Consider the following 22,330-nt stretch of genomic DNA (forward strand, 5'->3'; position numbering starts at 1 on the left):
TATGAATGAGTGAATGGGTAGAAAGAGGAGAATGTGTATAAATAAACACATGATACATACATTACAGATAGTTACTATGTGTACCAGCATTGTTTGGAACTGCAACTGTTGACGGAAACACTCTTAACTCAGTTTTTTGCATTGTAGATCTTCGTATCATCATAATATTGTTATTGTTCTGACTTCTGACTTTATACTTTATATCAGATCTTTATACTGACAAAACCTTCTGGTCAACAACCTTTTTTTTCTTTATATAACATATTCTATACAATGCACTCATGGAGTAACAGAAATGTGAAAGTCCATGTCCTTTTTTTGCAGTTTCTTGCAGTAAATGCATGCAAGAATACCCAGCCCAATTTTCAACACTGGCTGGCCCAACAGATTCAAATGAAATTGGAAGTATTAACACATTTTTAATATTTATGCACAGGACCAACTACATATTGCAAGTTGCAGAAGCCAAGCCAAAAATTAATAAATTATATTATTCACAAGAGATTTAAAATTTTATTAGCAAACACCTGTTGTTTATAAAATATAAAAGAAGTTAAAGTATAAAACTATACTTGTATATTAATAGAGAAGATTTCCAGATGATATAGGCTGAACAGCAACAAACATACCTGACAGTCCGGGGAGAGCTCATTCAATCTTAACCGAATCTTGGCCAGGTTGAAAGTTGAAGGAAAAGATGACCCAGTCAGCCAATCTTCTGGAGGATACAACTTAATAATTGAGCGAACATCCTGGTGGAAGACCACAACACAAAAGTCGACCAATACCCAGCAATTATAGCCTCATAATTGAGTGCATGTGTACTCGGAGCTTCACACTACTTTCTTTCTGTAAGTTAAAAAAAATTAGGAAAGAGCTCAAGGCAACAGAAAAAGGAGAATAGTGAGGATTATAAGGATTATGAGATAAGACCAAGAATTATATGATGCAAAATGGACAAATCCTGGTAAAATTATTAATTACCTGCAATCCTGCATAATATATGCAGATCCAAACACATAATCAATGGGATTAATACTGTCCTGATAGGGGAAAATCTGCCTTGAATGTGGCTGAGAGCTCCATAAACAACTTAAGAGTCAGAATTACAAGAAAAGAATATGAAATCAAAGCCATACAATGGAAACTTGCTAAGAATGATCTTTCTTGATGCTTTTCATAAGGTAACCGAAAAAATACTGGATACATCCTAATAACACATCTCGGTGCCAAATATGCATTTGTCTAAAGGTCAGTGATCCTTAATTCTTATTCTGATCAAAGGGTTGTTATAGGTGCTTGTAACATTTACTTTTACGTTTAGATGAAATTTTCATTGCACTTGAAGCTAATATAAAATTGGAAAAAACAAAAAGAAACAATAAACATGTTACACAAGATAGCTATATCAGCCAATTGTTTATCTGACAAGGCAATTGATTAATTTACAGTAATTAAAATATGTACTGTATTCAACCTAACAGGAATATCTGTATTTTAGAGCGAAGTGTATACAGTGACAAATTACAATCCAACAATCAAGACGGAACGAATTTTCCAGCTGCAATAGCTACAAATTATTTCTATGCAGATGAGATGAGAGTAACAATCAATTAACCAACTATTTCTTGAGTAACATCTAGTGTTTGACACTTAAAATGCCAAGTGCCGTAAGTTCAACTAGTGTGCTGATGCTATTCTCTTATATGCATATAAATTTGTAAACACTATATATTAGAAACCCAAACCAGCACTGTGTACCTCATCAAATAGCCACATGCAACTTTTTGACGGATGCGGATATATTCAGATAACCAAGGCATAATGTCTACACAATATTCTACAAGAAAACCAATATTATCAAAATTGTAACAAAGATATCCATTACAGTTGACATAAAATTAATTATTTACTGCAATATATATATATATGTATATATATATATCACCGGAAAATTTATACCCATATCTATGCGCTAATAAGATAAACATATAACAACCTCATATTAGCAACAAAAGATGTTTTATATAAAATATGACCGTCCTCCATCCTTGTTATTCGTCTCTAATCAAAAGTTCAAACACAAGGAAAAGGTTTTGCACTTACTATTACCAGCATCAATCATATCAATATCTGACTTGAAGATACAGTCTTTACGAGTCCCGTCCGATTCACCAACAAAAGCTTTTAGTCGCACTTGCAGATCCAATTAGAAAATAGTTTTGATTAAAGTATATAATCAACTAAGAATGTTAAAAGACACGGTTTCTAATTTTTCCTAGATCTTTTCCAAGTATGGCCTATGTTGATCTTTTGTTCATAACTTTTTCCCGCGCATGTTTTTAGTATATGAAGGCGATTCAAATATTTTCTGCACACTGAATGTATTACTAGTTATAAAACAGTAGTCAAAGATCCTGCAATATCCTACTACGAATCCTTTTCTTCGAACTCGGAGCATGGGCCTTTTAAAACCCACATGCAAGTTCAAGTAACGACAACGCTTTAAAACAGGTTTGAGCTGATCTTGATACTCCATTGATCAGCCAAGATATTTTTAAACCTCTTACACTGTGCACAGGCTTGGGATCTTGGATCACTTAAATGCCTATTTAGGGCTTAAGTTTGCAGTGTTTTATATCCAGCTATAGAAGGATGTGCATTTTCTATGAGAATGTCATTTAAGTACTTTTAGTATCTGCTCAAACCATTCAGTGGAACATTATAAACATCATATTATATTAAACAAGTTCTAGGATATTGTTCTTTGCAGTGTATGCAGCATCAACAAAGAAGAATGAAGTGTAGAAGAGAGTAGTACAGAGAGAAAGTTTAAACAAACTTGTAAAGAAAGTTCTTTAAAAAGACCAAACCATTTATTCGAAAGTGTAAAATACAAATCTGTTTCCTTCATGGCCAAATCATGCGACTGAGACAAGTGTTTAACCCTTCATTCTAACAAAAAAATACATGAGGTATAATAAATTCTAATTCTACTGCAAATATAATTCCTAATCTTTTTTCTTTTTCTTTTGTGACAAGTATAAGGTTCATATTCTGAGCACAGTAAAAGATAACATATGTATTCTTTCATGTAACTGTATATTCACTATGATTAGCTAGCTAAGATTATCTATTTGATATAGGAAACAATATTTTAGCATTTTATTTCCTTATAATCAACCAAACTGTAAATACCTGCAAATAACCTCATTTCATTCGAGGAAATTCGTGAGAAACTTATGAACCTAGAACCCACTATCCTCACCCTTTTCCTCGTTGTTGTTTCCGATCACTGCACATGTTACCAAAATGCAACCATCCTGTCCTTGCACTCAAACTCAAACTCTTACGGATAATCTACTTCCTACACCAAATACAAGCTCTTTCATTCGCACATCTAGACTATTTTAAAGGTTTCGCACCAAGGGCCATAATGTGTCTTCATGCCCAGTTTTCATGCCCAGTTTTCACGAAGCACTTCCAAACATAATTTTTTCTTCTCCTCAACATGCTATCCAATAGCCAAGCACCATTTCTAGCGACGCAAAGACACCTTAGGCCCATGCTTCCATAACATATTTACACATGCCTTCCTGGTTCTTGGATTGTGGAGAGTCACCCTACGTCACTAATAATTTGAACAATCTTTTCTTGCACACACCTTATGAATGTTGGTGTTTAGACTAATAAAAGAAGAGAAAAATATAGAGAACTAGTGAATAAAATGAGATGCATGCTTCTATATTATTCCTGATAACCAACATGTGGTTTTATACACTAAAAAAACTAAAACTCCTAAAAACTAGAACTTATCTTATCTACTAATTTTTGAAAAACACCTAACAAACTAATCAACAAAATTTCAAGAAAACAATTCAAATAATTTTGAATTATTCTCAACACTCCCTCATAATTCAAAATTCAAAATTCTAAATTCTAAAATTAATTATATGATGTTGTACTTCCCACCATCACCATTGTTGTTGAAGCACTTCTCTCCATAATTTCTTTCGGGGGCCCTTCTCTCCATAATTTCATTCGGGAGCCATTCTCTCCACAGTTTCATGTTGATGCACTTCTCACCATCGTATACATTGGAGCATTTCTCTCCAATATCAAAATAGTTCTTCATCAAATACTTGTGTCTTATTGACATTTTCTTCCATCTTGTCTCTACAATACTTTTGCACATGTCCAAACCTCTTGCATTTAAAGCATTGAGGCTTTCCCTTATTCCTACAATATTTTTCTTCATGCCCATTCTTCTTACAATGACCATATTGAGTGAATTTTATTTTTTGCTTTTGAGTTGCCAAAAAAGCTCCTTCAACCGCATTTTCAGTTTCCTTATTTCTCATCGCTCTTCTTTGTTCTTGGGCTTGCAGAGAATTAATTAGCTCGGACAAAGATAGTTCACTTATATGTTTTGAATCTTCGGGAGATGAAAGTTTTGACTCAAACTTTTCGGGTAAACTCATAAACAGCTTCTCTACAATTTTGCTATCAGGTACATCTTCTCCCATCAGCCGCATTTTATTAACAACACCCATCAAATTATCATAATAATCTTGTATAGTCTCTTTTTCTTTCATGACTAAAGTCTCAAAATCCCTTTTAAGATTTGAAACTTGCATCCTTTTTATTCTTGCGTTGCCTTCATACAATTCTTTTAGCTTATCCCAAGCCTCTTTTCCTATTTCACAAGTCATGATTCTTGTAAAAATCGATCTGACACAGCCATATGAATAATTGATAAAGCCCTTGGATCCTTGACTCATCTTCGTGAAGCTTAATTTGATTCAGAGTATGATTGTTTATAAGAGGTTGTATCTCCCTCTCACTTTCAACCCATGTCCATAAACACAAACCTTTTAAATGAGTTTTCATCTTAACAGCCCATACTTGATAATTTTCACCATTAAAAAATGGAGGAGAAAGATTTGGTGTTTGATTTGAAAACATGGCTATATTATGTCACATACACTTAAGATTAATAAGGTTCATGATACCACTGTTGGTGTTTAAACTAATAAAAGAAGAGAGAAAAATATAGAGAACTAGTGAATAAAATGAGATGCATGCTTCTATATTATTCCTGATAACCAACGTGTGGTTTTATACACTAAAAAAAAACTAAAACTCCTATAAAATTGAACTTATCTGATCTACTAATTATTTGAAAAACACCTAACAAACTAATCAACAAAATTTCAAGAAAAAAATTTAAATAATTTTGAATTATTCTCAACAGTGAATGCACTAAAGATCTTGTCATTGGTGATGGGTCCTGCATCCCTATCTCCCATATTGGGTTTCTTATTATCTCTATCTCTCATAAATCTCAAACATGTCATACACTGTTATAGGTATCTTTAATCACTCACAATATTTGTTCCATATTTTAGTTTTGTCATACATATGATGTTTTATTTAAATTTTTGTGAAGTTCCTCATGTTATAGAGCTTTCCACCAATAAATTCTACTTCATAACCAGACTAAGAACGATATCTATGATTGTCTTTCAGACCCTGTTGTCAACTCTATTACCAAAGATTCTGTGCATGATTGGCTCAATCACTTTTGACGCTTGTCTATTTTTGACATTAAGACTTTATCTTGTAGTTTTCCATTATAAATTCCTATTGTTTTCTCTACAATCTGTAATGCTTGAAACACTAATATAAGCCACGGATTTTAGTTTTTTAATTCTATTACTTTTTTTGCTCCTACTCTGAATAATGGCATCTCCAAGTCTCTTATATGATGAACAAAGATATTATATCATTTCCTTATACAACTATATACACATGCGCACGCGCGCACATGCATATATGTGACAAATGGTGTAGAAAAGCAACTCCCCTTGACATATATACCAGGAAAAAAAAGAAGGGTAAGATGGTCATTCAAGCAGTAACGGATAAAGTGGTAATTGACAATAGCAGCAATGGGGTAAATGAGTAAATTGAGGAAGAAAAAGAAGTGGGTAGGTTAACAGAAAAGGGAGCACTGGAAAAAGGGTATGCAGATAATTGTGAGTTTATCTTTCTCTTGTGGAGAGAGATGTCTCTCGAAAGAAACCTCGTAATTCCTTTATCTTAAGTAGTATTATTGTTGATGGTACTAGAAATCTGAATCGGTTCTATTTTACAAAGCCTGGTATTTAAATTATTGCTAAGTTCATTACAAAGTGGTATCAGAGCGGAACAATCCATGGCGCCAGCAACTCCAACTGTGAGTCAAAGGGTGGAGGAACCGGAAGATTCCGTTGTTAGTATGGAGGGAAGGGTTTCCGATATGGTTTCGTAAGCGGTGGAAAAGGTCGTAAGTGCTATGAAACATTCCCTGGTTGAGATGTTAATGCAAGGACAGACAGAGGTGTCAAAGAAACAGAGTGGGGAGATGGAAGCGATGGCCACACGTTTGGAGGGTCGAATCAATAGATCGAGGGTCGAATCAATAGATCGAGGGAACAACAAGAAAACCTAAATTATTCCATGAAACATGACCAAGACCAATTCCAATCAGAGATTCGTTCCATTATCAACGAAAATCCATTGAAAACGCAGCACCACTTGACAAGGTCCCAGAATCCATACTACTTGGACAATTTGTAAATGGTCTCAAAGATGATATTAAGGCTGAGGTTCAAGTATTAAACCCGGTCAGTTTAGAGCAGGCTTAGCCTTACGAGTGGAAGAACATAACCAAGTGGCGGGGCTTAATGTAAGTTTTGGGGGTTTTAAATCTCGTACTTATACTTTCTCAGCGAGGAGCACGAGCCAGAATGGGACTCCATCTTATACTCCCATTCTAGTGCATCATCAGTCAAAAGTTGGGCCACACAGGCAAGGGAGTCTCATGCCTCTGTTGGGTCTCCTAAACATTCTACTTCAACAGCCCAAAGAACGGGTAGTGAACCTAGGAGGTTAACAGAAAAAGAGCTGCAAGAGAAGCATGCAAAAGGGTTGTGTTTTCGTTGTGATGACAAGTGGATGATTGGGCATCGCTGCAAGAAGAGGGAACTAAGTGTTTTGCTCATTGATAATGAAAAGGAGAACGGCCTCGATTATTCAAGTTGCGAACCACCAATGTCACCAATAGAATAACTTACAACAGAGGTACCGATCTACCCGAAGTCTCCCTAAATTCAGAGGTGGGATTGTCAAACCCAAAGACGATGAAGTTGAGGGGCACTATAGGTTGCAAGGAGGTAATAGTTATGATCGATCTGGGGGCAAATCATAACTTTATATCGTTGTCCACGGCGACAGAATTGGGTATTCCAGTGGACGATGTAACAGCATTTGCAGTGTCATTAGACAATGGGGACGCAATCCATGCTAAGGGAGTTTGTAAAGGAGTATCTCTACAATTAGATGGGGCTGATGACATTAAGGAGGACATATTACCATTGGAGATGAGAAATTCCGACATAATTCTCGGGATTTAATGTCGAGAAACTCTAAGGACAGTGGTCAAAAACTTGCATACTCGGGTTATGTAGTATGAGAAAGACGGAAGGACTGTGACTTTGGTAGAGGATCCAACTCTTTTTCGTTCCCGCGTCTCTTTAAAGTCTATGTTACGAACGTTGAAGAGAGAGGGAAATGGCTATTGTGTCGAAATCAATTGTGTTGAGAAGGCTAAAAAGACAGAACAGCCGTCAAGTGACAGTTCGTTGGAGGTGACTGGGTATTTACAAGAGGTTATTAACCAGAATGCTGTTGTGTTTACTAGTCCGGTAGAGTTACCACCATTAAGAGGACATGAACACTCCATTAATTTGAAGGGGCGAATCCAGTGAGCGTGAGGCCATATAGGTACCCACAATGTCATAAAGATGAGATTAAGAAGTTGATACGTGAGATGCTCACCGCCGGCATTAATAAAACCATCCACTAGTCCTTTATCCCGTCCTATTCTCTTATTGAAAAAACGTGAAGGTTCATGGCGTTTTGCATCGACTATAGGGCATGAAACAAGGATATTGTACCAAACAAGTACCCAATCCCAATGATCGATGAGCTGTTACATGAGTTACACGGGGCCTGCATCTTCACTAAACTGGACCTCAAATCAGGTTATCATCAAAAAAAGGCCTCATAACAAACATAAAACTATTTTCCTCGCACACGATCGGCACTATGGATTATTAGTTATGCCTTTTGGTTTGATGAATGCCCCGACAACGTTTCAATCTCTTATGAATGATGTGTTTCACCCATTTTTACGTGAGTTTGTGTTAATTTTTTTCGATGATATACTGGTATACAGCAAGTCGGAAAAGGAACACATCACTCATTTGCAGTTAGTTCTGTGTACTCTTGCTAGGAACAATCTGGTTGTGAATAAAAAGAAATGTGCATTTAGAAAGGTGGACGTGGCTTATTTAGGCCATGTGGTTTTGGGACAGGGAGTGGCTGTGGATATGGAAAAAATACAAGCGGTGATGGGCTGGAAACAGCCCACTAATCTTAAAGAACTCTGAGGATTTCTTGGTCTTACGGGTTACCACCATAAGTTTGTTCGCAATTATGCCCAACTAGCCTTACCCTTGACAGATCAACTTAAGAAAGACTCATTCGGTTGGTCCTCACAAGCCACATCGGCGTTTGAGCAGTTAAAAGAGGCGATGATTCATCCTCCGGTCTTAACGCTACCTGATTTTCTAGAAAACGTTTGTCTTGGAAACAGATGCTTCAGGCTATGGCCACAAAGCTGTCTTGATGCAAGAGGGTAGACCAGTCGCTTTTTTCAGTAAAATTCTTGTGCCCCGGGCACAACACAAGTCAATATACGAAAAAGAAATTATGGCTATTTGTCTGGCTGTGCAGAAGTGGCGTTATTATCTGTCGGGTCGACACTTTGTCGTTAGAATAGACCAGCAAAGCCTTCGATATTTGACAAAACAGAATGAGATTGGGGCTGATTATGAAAAATGGATTAGCAAATTGATGGGTTTTTCTTTTGACATACAGTACAAGTCTGATACCGCAAATAATGTGGTGAATGCTTTGTCACGAAAATCAGTTGCAGTTGCAACACTCGAATTGGGCAGTTTGGTAACTACATCTGTTGTACTTGTTAATTAGGAAAGTCTGGATAGGAAGGTAGCCACAGACCCGTTATTAAAACAAATTTGATTGTACTTAACCACAAATGCCTAAACACATGTTGGTTTTGAGCTGTACAACAGCAAATTATTGTTTAAAGGCCGTTATGTCATTCCCCGTTCATCGTCCTTTATCCCCAAACTGCTGCAAGCTTGCCATGATTCGCCCATTGGTGGGCATGTTGGTGATGTAAAGATATACATTCGTTTAGTAGCCGAATGGATTTGGGTTGGTCGACGTAAGGATGTGGCAAGATATGTGCACCATTGTGATGTTTGTCAATGTCAGAAACCATCACAACAGTCCCCTACTAGGTTATTACAACCTTTACCTCTGCCAATGCAAGTTTGGGACGAAATTACGATGGATTTTATCGAGGGCTTGCCAGTTTTACATGGGGTCGATTCTATTTTTATGGTCGTAGACAGACTGCCCAAATACGCCCACTTTGTGGCTCTCATACACCCATTTAATGTTGTAAAATTAGCCTCTATGTTTGCTAAAGAAGTTGTTCGGTTGTATGGGTTTCCGTTGTCTATTGTCACTGATCGTGATCGCATTTTTCTCAGCATTTTCTGGAAAGAGTTATTCCGGATGCAGGCATAGATTTAAAACGCAACACCTCTTACCACCCACAAACCGACGGGCAATCTGAGATTGTAAATCGTGCCTTGGAAACTTATCTGAGGTGTTTTGCAACAGAGAAACCCAGCTCTTGGTCCAAATGGCTGCATTGGACTGAGTTTTTTTATAATAAGGCATTCCATATGTCCATCAAATTTACATCATTTAAAGTGCTTTATGGTTGCGCCCCCATGTTGAGCAAGCTAGGTAGGGGTGAATCACAGTTGAACAGTGTAGATGAACTACTAAGTGAGAGGGATGCAGTATTGGATGATTTACACCTGAATCTACTGAGAGCCCAACAGAGAATGAAAATTAATGTGGATACTAAAAGGTGGGATGAGCAGTATACAGTTGGTGACAGAGTCTATTTAAGGCTACAACCATATCGTCAAAGATCCCTTGCTAAAAGGCCCTATAAGAAATTAGCTGCAAGGTTTTACGGACTGTATGAAGTGATGGAGCACATTGGGGTTGTTGCCTATTGGATTCAACTGCCAGATTTTTACCAGCTCCACCCGGTTTTCCATGTTTCACAACTTAAACGGGTCATTGGCACTGTGCCCTCCTCCCCCACTCTTCCAGCTCGACTTAACTAGAGTTAGTAGTGGAGCCAGAAGTGCTGCAGGATCTTCATTCTGCCTCCCCCAACTAGCCATCTGACATGGAAGCATTACTCAAATGGAAAAGGTTGCCCTTGTTTGAGGCAAGTTAGGAAGACGTAAACTTCATCAATGCACGATTTCCAGATTTTCACCTTAAGGAGAAGTTGAAACTTTGGCAAGGGGTAATGTGACAAATGGTGTAGAAAAGCAACTCCCGTTGACATATACCGGGAAAAAAAAGAAGGGTAAGATGGTCATTCAAGCATTATCGGATAAAGTGGTAATTGACAATAGCAGCAAGGGGGTAAATGAGTAAATTGAGGAAGAAAAAAAAGTGGGTAGGTTAACAGAGAAATGAGCACTGGAAAAGGGGGTTATGCAGATAATTGTGTGAGTTTATCTTTCTCTTGTGGAGAGAGCTGCCCCTCGAAAGCAGCCTTATAATTCCTTTATCTTAAGTACAAGCCTGAATTGGTTCTATTTTACAAAGCCTGGTATTTAAATTACTGCTAAGTTCATCACAACACACACACACATATATGGTTTATCCATTAAACCGTAAATCTAACACATCTAATGTCTTTACTCACTTTCGAACTCTAGTTGAGTAATTCTTTAAACGACTAAACTTACAAACTTATTCAGATAATGGACAAAAGTTCCTCTTACTCTTCATTTCTCTACAAATGGATCACCCACTACACTAACACAATGGCTATGTCAAACATTGTCATATAGTTGAAATTGGTCTCGTGCTTCTATCACATGCCATTTGTCAATATACCTCCAATATATTTCCTCTTGCTTTCACTACAGCATCAAACCTCATAAATCGTCTACAGACTTGGTCTCTGGAAAAAGTCTCAATATCTCAATTATTTAAAATCCCCTCTTAATTATACTAAATTATGTAATTTTAATTGTCTTTGGTATCATTGTCTACGAGCATTCATTGCATCTAAATTACATCCTCGGTCAAAATGCTCATAAAGCTTTAGGTCCTGCCACCGATATAATTTCTTCACGCCATGTCAAATTTGTAGAAAGTCGATTCCCCTTTCTAGCACTTCAACCATCAACGTTGACTATTTCCAACATCAACCTTGAAAAATGGTGCACTCTCAATGTAATTATTATACAACATATTGTCCCCGACTATTCTTATTCATATCAAACCATCCTTACCGCCTCTTTCATAGTCATTGACTTCTAAAAACTCTTAAATATAGCATCATGGGGACACATATTCTAATAAAATTTTGCCTTATTTTAAATCTTCTTCACCCTCATCCTTTACAAACTATAACGACCCGTCTTGTAAATAATATTCATAAACTCAATTCCATGTATATAACAAAACTAGTTCTTTGTTACCTACCAACAAAGTGAACCTCGCAACATCACACAAGTTCCAAGGCACCCTCAACTCATCAAGCCATGAGTGTTGAATTTAATATTCTCACTCGTAACTCTAGTTGGTTGCTTGTACTTGCCCAATTAAAATATTGTAGGATGTAATTGGGTTTATCAAAGTCAATACAACTTCAATGGCTTAGTTGAGTGGCTAAAAGCTCTAACTTTCACCGACTCCGGTCTTGACTACTCTAGACTCTTTATTACTCTAAAATATTTATTCCTTTAATCAAAACCATCACCTGACTTCTCATTCTTTTCCTTAATCAAAACCATCACCTGTCTTCTCGTTCTTTTCCTTGCCAATCTAGAGATTGGCATTTGCATCAAGTTGATTTTAATAATGCTTTCCTACAAGGTACTCTATGTAAAGATATTTATATGGCTCAACCGTTTGGGTTCATAAATCAATAATATCTCAATTATGTATGCGAGCTTTTAAAGGCTATCTATAAATTAAGACATCCCTCGAGCTTCGTATACTAAGTTCAAATCATTCCTCTTCACTTTCCACCCACAACATTTAACCCTCTCTTTTTCTCTGCAAAAAAGGTTCAATATCATTTATTTACTTGTTTAAGTTGATAATATCATCATTACCAGCTCATTCCCTCGCACCTTACAACATCCATCCCGATATTGGTTGCTCGTTTCTTCCTTAAAAAATTCCCACAATGTGTCGCTCATATTTATGGTGATGATCAGCTTGCGGATGTGCTTGTTTGTGCTTGTCAATGCTACTGTCAAGTCACGATTTCAATTTTTACCTTGATCATCCATCTTGCGGGGGGTGTATTACAGATTTTGATTCTACTGCAATATATTTTATCACAAGTACATTAATAGATAACATATGTATATGTTATGTAATGATGTATACATAATGATAAGTTAGTTAGATTATCTCTTTAGTTCATAAAACAATCTTTTAGCAAATTTCATTGCCATGTTGTCAGTCACAATCACCAATCACAATCATTCACAATCACAATCATAGTATTGTACTTACTGTATTTACTCACTTCGCAAATAAAACCAAAACACTTTATGAGAAAAGTAGGGTGTTGTTTGAAATTATTTTCTTGTCTTTGATTTCAGAATTTTTTCAATACAAAAATAAAACAAATGAACAAATCAGAAACATTGTTTGCTTGAAACGAAGAAATATATGATGCAAAATAGTCAAATCGTAGTAATAGTAGGAAAGAGGTTAAAGAGCAGTATCGAGAAAGTTTTGAATTTTCAAAAAAAAAATCATTTTTTAAAGAAACAACATTTTCATGTTTCTGTTTTTGCAAAACTGTTTTCGGAAACCCTCCTTTATCACTAGAAAACTCCCATCAGTATGCTTGGATAAATGCCTAACATTGGACCAAACATCTCATTTGTTTTCTAAAAACTGTTTTCTTTTCTTAAAAACTGAAAATAAAAACCACTTTTAAGTTATGTAACCAAAGATGTTCTGAGTTTTCTCATTACTTACATAAGGTACATGTTGAATTCTAAAAATTGGCCTAGGCTGATACGCACTTGGCGGGGAAGTAAACACCTAAATTTGATGAAATTAGATATTTCGGTCTTTTACTAGAAAAAACAGGATTAGGCGGAAAATATTGGAACTAGGTGAAAAAAGCAGGATCATACAGACCCAGGCGTATATAAAGCCGAAAATAATATTCTTTGTACAAAAAATTTGAAATATATATGATTACTAGAAGGTGCCTGAATCGCCTAACCCGCCTATCATTTTCTACGACACTGGGGTGGAGCCAGAATCCCTTGATTGTCTTATTTCTTACAACCTTGGAAAATATATCTAAATTGTCTTTTAACCAATAAGGTTTTGAAATTATGGGGTAAATCGAGTGGGGGACACTTTGACCAATTGAAATACCATATATTAGATGAACACAAGATGCGTGTATGAGAAAAAAAAAGATGGAGAAATGACGGGGGAAAAAAGGATAACAAGGAGAAGAAGACACCTACCTACTAACCTTCTAATGTGTTTTACATATTTCTATGATATGAAATAGATCTAATATTCCTCGATATCAATCAATAATATTGTGTCCATAAATAATACATAGTCACATGTCCATAATTTATAGACACTTAGGGCCCGATACTTGGATATGTCTTGTGTTTGACTCTTTATTACACGAGTCTGAGTAACTTGTGACAAGAGTATTTTATAAAGAACTGTGCACATCTACACGTAAATAAATAATAAATTATTAATCAGCATATCTTTATATAACATAAAGCACAATTGAAGGGATAGGAATAGAATTCACCTGTCAAAAGCCCCTTCGCCTCGCCCTTAACTTTAAACTGTTAGCATTACATCCAGGTGATGGCTTACGAAGCATTTGAGTTTCCTCTATGCTATAGACTGCAGTCAGTACCACTTGGAGTCAAAGGAACTATATGATTTGGCAAGCTCAACATATCCAACAATACTATCCTGAAACAAATTTGTACATACATATTGTCACGCAATTTAGTGCTAATAATTTAATAAGAGAGAATTTCCAATACTCGTTCCAGAAGAACCTACTGATAAAAATTCTAAATGAGCAAAGAGTGAATTTCCAGATAACAGTTACTGGTCTTAGATTCCGAAAATGAAAACGTAAACCAAAAATTCAAAATGCATCTAATTAAAGTTTATGTGTAGCAATTGACTAATTAAACTGAGCAGTAGAATACAAATTATCTCAAGAAATTCATTACAATAAATCGATCTATGTAAATACACAAAGGTATTTTTATTACTATAAAATTTTAAAGGGAGAGGGAGGGAGAGAGAGAGAGAGAGAGAGAGAGAGATTAGAATTTTATCACTACATTTTAAAGGGAGAGAGAGGGGGGGATTAGAGTTGGGGATTTATAAAACCCTAGAAAGCATGATCTGAGAAATTATGTGGATTAGTAATGAGATAGAGTAGAAGCAAGTTGGGTAACCTATAATGATCGTTGCGAGGCTTCATTATCTCTCTGCTGCTGCTGCTACTGCTACTTCAGAGTTGGAATTATATGGAAGCGTGTTTTGTACATTTACGTTTATATACACTGAATAATACGCGGGAAATTAGCAATGGAATCTAACTGATTTTGAGCAAACCAATTTTTCTTTTCAAATTTGTGTTTAGGTTATTTTTCGAATCGAACTTAAAATTTATAGGTTCAGATATTATTTTTTTGTAAAACAAAAGTAGATTAATAAATAAGTAATTAAGTTACAAATGTGCGAGATAAACATTAAACAAGTTTTATTGGGAGAACTCGCCTTGGAACGCTTTTTTTTATGAAGCTATTGTCATTATATTCTTTTTCGTGATTTTTTATATTTTTCGCAGAAATTCAACTGCATCAGATCCAAATGTATCAAAAATAATGATAATTGTGTTGATTATCATATTTGTACACCTTTGCTTTGACTAAGTTTCTTCCGGGTCAACGATATCCTCGCCAAAACAACAGAGTATATTTTCCTGCATTTCAGCCGTAACACTTTTTCATGTGATTTCACCTCTAAGTTGAGAATTTTTAAATTGGGTGCTTTCTGAGTAGTAGCCCAAAGGTTCACAATTTTCAGAGAACAGGCAGGCACACACTCTCTGTTATAGCCTTATAGGATGAAAGAAGTCAGAATGTTGGCGAATCTCAAATTTCTATATTTTTGGTTCAATGCATATCCGTGTACATATGTTTATACCAGTAGTCTAGTACCAAAAAGATTATAATAAATCAAATAGGATAGCAACAAGTAAGACTTCCAAATGTAGGAATACATCAATATCATTGTTTGTTGTCAACAAAAGAGAGGACGGTGTAACAAGTCTGAATTACGGTGAGGATGAGCAGAACCAGAGCAGCAAAAGCTGATATGAATGACCATGGAGTATTGAAGTAAGTATACTGAAAACTTGCCACAGTCACATACCAGTTATTCCTATAATGTTGATTCACATCGTTGAATACTTTGGCCAAGTAACAACTATCTATGTCAAATGAAACATCTTTTCCCATATTGTTGATCAATCTAGCAAGCTCTGAATCAGTTCCATAATAGTTCTCAAGTATGTCGTGATCACATAGATGCTCAACATCCTTATAAGTATTTACAAGGCAATCCAACAGCGTCGTATAAGTTGTCATGTGCTTGGAACAACTCTTGTGGCATTGTTCATAGGCCACACAATTTATCAAGAAGGAGCCCATGAAATCATCTATGGTAAGAGTTGGCATTTCCAGCACACCATGTTTAAATTTTATCACCAAGAAACTTGTGGCCTTTCCAGGTTTGAGTTTAATACCTGATCGACGAAGTTTTGATACACAATGAATCACGTGGCTTGGATTGTTATAGTGCTTATGACCCGGATCACTAGGCGGAATCAAACTTGCTCGGAAAAAATCAAGCAAGTGTTTTCCAACTAGGTTCTTGTGTAGGTCATGGACTTCATCAGGTCTTTCAAATGCATTGTTGAAGAAATTTAGAGTTAGAGTAGCAAGAGAAGGGCCTGATTCTTCGCCAGGCATTCTTGATAGATCAAACAAGCATTGAAGTATGAAAAAGGGGATTTGATTCTCCAGTCGAAGAAGATCTCGCGTGAAAAAAGAATATACCCAAGACAATGAAATAAGTGGATCATCAGCCTCAATTGGAACTAATTCTCCAAGCTTCCTGAATAGCTCAATTATAAAACAACCATCAAGAACCATCATTTCTATAAACTCATCAGTATCAAATTTGACAACTTCAGAGTAACATTCCCTGGCTTTTGATTCGAGAGGTTGAATGGCCTTCAAATAATCCTCTAAGATCAATCCTTTACTCTGCGTTCGCTGCAGCAACGTGCCTAAAAATCTCCATTTGTGTTCTTCGATCATCTTTAGATGAGGTTCGCCATGGTGATACGGGCCTATGGATACTATGTGAGGCTGGTAGTATCTGCCGTTGATGTCAATGAAGCTCTGAGGAACACGGAAGATCGAACAAGTGCTACTACCAGCCGATTTGCTTAGTAAAGTAGGAGCGGTTTCAACTATTTTTTGTTGCATAGACGATAATCGAGCTTTGTTTGCCTCCCAAATTGTGATGGCATGATGATGGCTTTCTGTAGAAACTGTATAGTTGTTGCTACTCATTATGGTGGTTTTAAAATTTCAGGCTCTTCCAGGAGGAAAAACAAGTAACAATGTATGTGGAGGGAGGATGTGCAAATGGGGTTATCTGTACCAAGTCAATGGCATATTCAACACCTGCTGCTGATTAGTTATAGACTTGAATGTTTATATATTAAGTAGTGGATTAGAATAATTAGATGACAACTCATATACTCCATCGTCGGTAGCAGTCAAATTCGTTGTCTCTTAATAACCCAGTTATTCATCATATACGCTAACTTATACTAATAAACAAGTAGGAGTTGTTGTCAGAGAATGGAAGACAAAAATAAGATTATGAATAAATAAATATAAGCTTATTCTGAGAGTAGATTGTAGAACTAGAACATGTGGATGTGGTACATTGTCTTATGTAACACAAGCTGCACCGCTCAGCAGATTGGGCTGCAATTAAACAGCCCAGCAGCTATTAAGTGATTACCAGGTTATCAAGTTTGCAGTCAATAACTCGCTGAAGGCCCAACATGAATTTAACAAAAAGACTACCGGAAATTGAGACAAGATGTCCATGTAACAGATTTGCATGAGGATTTTGGGCCACTTCAGTATTTTACTTTTGTCAACACAACCTAATGCAGAATTTTTTTTTTAAAAAAACGCTATAGTAATTAGTGTTTGTACTCTGAAGTCTGAAGAAGTAAAAAACTGATATCAAGGGTAGGCCTCTATTTTTATGAACCGGTTACTCAACATGTTATCGTTGTATTCCAATTTTCTCAACCCCAATTGCTTGCTTTATGTGTTTATTTGGTGGATAGTTAACAAAAATAACAATGTAAACATTACAAGTGGATGACATTGCAAATGGATACTCAGTAATGTTCGCTCTGTCCGTTCCATTGAATTGTTAACATTGTTCAAATTTTTGTTCACATAGTTTGAACAATGTTAACAGTGGGAGCGAAGTACAATATGTACACACATAATTTGAAATATGGGGTGAAGTGCCAACTGATAAGGCTGTAATGCGAAGAATTCCAGTACCCTGATGTAGACTTAACTTTGTCCAATCTCAATTCTACATATAAAAAATAAATTTAAATGCTGCAGTACTAGTAAAGATTCCATCCCCTCTGATGCTCTTTTATAAATAGCAAGTAGTAGTACTAGTACACACGAGACAGTGATGTTCTCTGAGATAAAGTTGTACTGTATCGTTTTATGTGTTCATGCTTGTTGCCTGTTGGGTTCACTTTGAATATCTGAATTTTAGACCCCCTAATTTACCCTTCAAGTACATCCCCCATAAAGTTTTTCCAGATACTGGATTCTTTCTTTTGACTAAGCAATAAGCATACATAAACCTGGATAATTGATTTGTAAATAGTTCAAGTGCAGGTAATTAAGTTTAGTTGAGCTGTAACAGACCCTTTGAAAGCATTTAACAACAATTTTATTGTCAATCACTTCACAGAAGTACACACACAGAGGAATAATTTGACAGTGAATAAAGGACCTGTTAGACCAAATCTAGTGGATCATTTACCATCATCCTTCCAAAATTTTCAAATTTTATCTCTCATTTCCGAAAGCATATAATTTGTTTCAGACAATGGACATCAAGCATCAAGAATATTAAAGATCATGCTGTGGCCTCTAATTGAGAGATCTGCAAACATAAAAATACTCATTTATATACCACTCTTCTTTATAAATCATACATATTCATAACCATGCTGCTACTAGATTAACATCATTAACTCGCAAGACACTACTTGGTCATCGTGATAATGAACCCAGCTCTCACAAGTATACAAAACTTAGACTGATTCTCCTGTAAAAATTACAGTACTCAACTAGACTGGACTGATATTAGGACCGATACAAAATTTCACGAAGGTTCTTGTTTATGCAGATTTTAAGTTTTTGACTAAGCAACTATCTCCGCAACCAGTAACTCAAAGATTGCTAGCTCAGTATCCTTTGCCCTTTCTCCTACTTCCTCCTCACATTGCGTCCAACCATCTACTTCTTTTCTAAAGTCCAATTCGACCATCATATCAATGGTGTTAGATTCCACTTCTTTCCATGCATTTAACCTCTTGCAAACACTACTCACCACTGCTTCTCCCCTACAGTTCGATTCACTCTTTCTCTCTTCAGCAATAAGGTCCAAGAGCAACCGTCTAACGTCTGAGGGAATCTTGTCTTGATCAAACTGATTTGATCTGCTTAACACTTCTCTAACAATTTCATCAAGATTTTCTTCCATATACAAAGATGATCCTAACTCGTTAACATAATCACATTCCTCTTCATCATCACCATCATCATCTTCTTGATCTTCCAGCATTCTTTTTTCAAGTTCAACAGGATCCAACTCTGCCAGTCTCTCAAACCTACGAAGTTTGTGCAGTAGCTTCAGCTTGGCTCCTATGATTAAAGTCACAAAAAACTTTAGTTGGCAATTCTTATCTGAAAGAAATGCAATGTCTGAATAATGTAACTGAACAAAGAACACGAGGCCCTACGCAACAAAGAGCATGTACAACACAAGCACATGAAACATTCACTTCAATTAGTACAGTTGGTTGCAAGAAACTTAATACCAGTTTTGGGTAAATAGTCAGTTAGCCATCAGGTGGGTAGGGAATCATTAGCATAATTGCAGCTGTTCCATTAAATTTAAGTAAGCAAGTCTGATCGAACACACCATTGGAAAAAAAGCTAAGAACTGATAATCGTGATCATTCCAAATTAACATAAAAAAGAATACAAACATAGCCATCAAGATATAGCCCTACGGCAACAGTGTTTAGTCAATAACCTCATATGCAACATTATTGGAGACTTGGTGCATATTGATCTATAAAATCAATCCAATGGATCCCACAGTTCATTTCAGGTTTTAAAATCATTCAATATTTGATTTATTTAGGTGTGCACACTTGCATTTGACAAAAACAAAGGATGAAAAGGACACAAAAATTGTTAACATGCAGAAAATAATTCAAATTTTAATAACATACTTTGCACGATCGCATAGCTGCACTCAACATCAAAATCACTATCCTCTTCGTCTTCCTCATCTCCTCTGTTCTGTTCATCGTCGTCTTCAAATGGTGGGTCCAATACAGATACTGGACTAAATTGATCTTGTTCTGCTTCCTCTGCTACTGGAATTTTTTGTAAACTCTCCTCATGTTTATCATCCTATTAAATCACAAACAATACTATTGTATAACGAATACACTAATCATAAAATTTACAAAAATGCAAAATGAGTTATGCAAGTCATAATTTCATATAACTTGATCTATAACACTAGTCAGTCGACCATGTTTGTTCCGGTGTGATTATATTTTCGCAAAAATTAGCTTATGTTGTTTATTACTTGTAACATCAAATTTTAATCAAGAACATATTCAAGACTTAAACATGAATTATTTAAAAAAAAAAATTATACAGCTGCTAAAACAGACAAGCATAAAATAAAAGATTAAAGTGCCAGAATTTACAGAAGTGAAATCGTCTTTTAATGTAAACAATAATTTACACACACAGACAGGGGGTGGTTTGGAAAAGATTTATGTGGCAGAAGCGTGATCAAAAAAAGGCAGAGCTACAAAACAATAAGGTCCTCCTATCGAAGCCCCTGTAAATGACAAATCACACCCTCCAAAGTCATTTTGGATACATGTAAATTGTGGGGCAACACCGTCATTTCAGGTCGACACTTCGACTAACATAGAGATCCTCTTGTCCAAAACGACATTGAACTCATCTGACAACCGTGTTAACTCAAACATTTCTTTATATTAATCTTGTAGTAAATCTAACAATGTAATAAATGTGTATTAATAACAAAGATAAAATAATGAAACGAACCGTTTTACTATGGCAAACCGGAGAGGCCACCGGAGATAACATATCAGGTGTGAGAGTCCTCTGAAGAGCAAAGTGAAATGGGCTTGATGTTGGGCTTGAACAATCAGATCTTGAAGTAGTTGAACAAGACTCCATGTCCAATGACTTGCCTTCATTACTTTCGGACCAGCCCGCACTACTAACCCTTCTAGTATCTTCACTAATTTCCTCTACTTTGTTAGTAGAAAAAACACCAACATTTTCTTCAACTTTAGTTGTACTTGTAGATGCATCATTTACACAGATTTCACATTTCCTGGTCTTGCTTTTATTTCTGAGCCTCTTGAAAAACGACCCAAAAAGTCCAAAACGGATATTTTGGGCCTGGGTTTTGGGCTTAGTTGACTGGATTCTCAAAGCAGCTTCTAGAAGCATGGCAGCAGTTTTAGCTGGGATGTGAAGAAAACGAGTAGCAGCTGCTTTACATGGGCTTTTAGCCGGAGAAGGAAACGGCGATTTCTTGAACTCCGTCGAATCTTTAAAAGACATGAAACAAGTTTGTCTGCAGAGAAATGAGACATGCTTTGACGATGATGTTTGATTAATGAATAGGTTGTGTTTTTTGGGTTGTAAAGAAGTGGTAGTTTTGAGATGGCAACGTTTGTCAGCAATGTGTTTGTTGAGTAAAAATGGCTCTTGATCTTCTCTTAATAGCTCTCGTAAATGCTTCTTCTTATCATGAGGATGATGAAGATGATGATGAGCCATTTTACAGTAACTCAACTCTTTTTGGCTGTGTAGCTTTGAGAAGAAAAGAATGAGTAGTAGTATAAAGTAGAGAAAAAAGAGTAAATTTGAAAATGAGAGGGGTAATCAGTTATGTACTGTAAGCAACAACGTGGAGTGGACAGTTGAAAGGGTTGACTGTGGAAAGTACAATTTTTGTGCTATTATACGAGAGAGTGTTCTTGATTCAAATCTGGAGTTTATAATATCGAGGCATGGTGGTGGTATTATACGAGTAGTTTGATAAACAGAAGGCTTTTTAAAAAAAAAATAAGCTAGTTGTGTTGGTGGAGACACTTTATTACACTCTACTCTACTAGGATTACGGAGCACTGTAGTAGAAGAAATAGAGTTAGTTAGGCGGCTATTAATAACAGTGGGGAAGAGGGAGAAGATGCATTGCACAGAATAGGCCAGCTACCTCTGTTACTAGTATTATAAAACTGTACAGTGAGCTCGAGCGGATACGAGTTTCGAGCAGTAATTTTAGTCGTGATTAATCTAGTTAAACTGAACTAGCTTGTTTAACCAATCGAGTTTAAATTTTTATTTGAATTTGACTCATTTAACTTCACGGATCTAGTTGACGAGTTCGAGCCCGAGCTCGTCCGACTAAAATTATAGTACTATCTACGATCATTTATTGTTATTTTCTTCTCTAAAGAATATGAATTTTTTTCTTCAAAAGAAAAAAATAAAATTTGGTGGTTGAGTCAAATTATCGGTGACGCATGACAAATATTCAAAATCAAAAAAAAATTAAGGTATAATAAAGTGAT

The 22,330-nt window shown here is 36.0% G+C and overlaps 2 protein-coding genes and 1 long non-coding RNA gene across 5 annotated transcripts; all 3 read right to left on the bottom strand.

Moving 5' to 3' along the window:
• Positions 1–465: 465 nt before the first annotated feature.
• LOC141711833 (uncharacterized) lies at positions 466–14,896 on the bottom strand. 3 transcript variants are annotated; one of them, XR_012571467.1, is made up of 6 exons: positions 14,730–14,896; positions 14,060–14,229; positions 2,107–12,575; positions 1,762–1,840; positions 985–1,073; positions 466–849 (listed from the first exon to the last, which is right to left on the bottom strand). It is a non-coding gene; the product is annotated as an uncharacterized LOC141711833 (long non-coding RNA). The 3 variants fall into 3 exon arrangements; XR_012571466.1 differs by lacking the exon at positions 2,107–12,575; XR_012571465.1 differs by having other exon boundaries at positions 1,762–12,575.
• Positions 14,897–15,218: 322 nt separating this feature from the next.
• LOC141711834 (UPF0481 protein At3g47200) lies at positions 15,219–17,122 on the bottom strand. The gene has a single exon (XM_074514521.1). The coding sequence runs from the start codon at positions 16,917–16,919 to the stop codon at positions 15,567–15,569; it is 1,353 nt and encodes a 450-aa protein (XP_074370622.1). The 5' UTR covers positions 16,920–17,122; the 3' UTR covers positions 15,219–15,566.
• Positions 17,123–18,566: 1,444 nt separating this feature from the next.
• Positions 18,567–21,908, bottom strand: LOC141711836 (uncharacterized). The gene is made up of 3 exons (XM_074514522.1): positions 20,787–21,908; positions 19,928–20,111; positions 18,567–19,331 (listed from the first exon to the last, which is right to left on the bottom strand). Exons 1-3 carry the CDS (start codon positions 21,531–21,533, stop codon positions 18,829–18,831), a joined length of 1,434 nt encoding a protein of 477 aa, XP_074370623.1. The 5' UTR covers positions 21,534–21,908; the 3' UTR covers positions 18,567–18,828.
• Positions 21,909–22,330: the final 422 nt, after the last annotated feature.

Source organism: Apium graveolens, chromosome 3 (genome assembly GCF_009905375.1).
Source record: "Apium graveolens cultivar Ventura chromosome 3, ASM990537v1, whole genome shotgun sequence".
Taxonomy (NCBI): Eukaryota; Viridiplantae; Streptophyta; class Magnoliopsida; order Apiales; family Apiaceae; genus Apium; species Apium graveolens.

Excerpts from the sequence above, each read along its gene's own strand:
- LOC141711834 (XM_074514521.1), bottom strand. The coding sequence starts at position 16,919 with ATGAGTAGCAACAACTATACAGTTTCTACAGAAAGCCATCATCATGCC.
- LOC141711836 (XM_074514522.1), bottom strand. The coding sequence starts at position 21,533 with ATGGCTCATCATCATCTTCATCATCCTCATGATAAGAAGAAGCATTTA. Across the intron at positions 20,112-20,786 it reads CGGTTTGCCATAGTAAAACG|GATGATAAACATGAGGAGAG; the intron begins GTTCGTTTCATT and ends GTGATTTAATAG. Across the intron at positions 19,332-19,927 it reads CAGCTATGCGATCGTGCAAA|GAGCCAAGCTGAAGCTACTG; the intron begins GTATGTTATTAA and ends CTTTAATCATAG.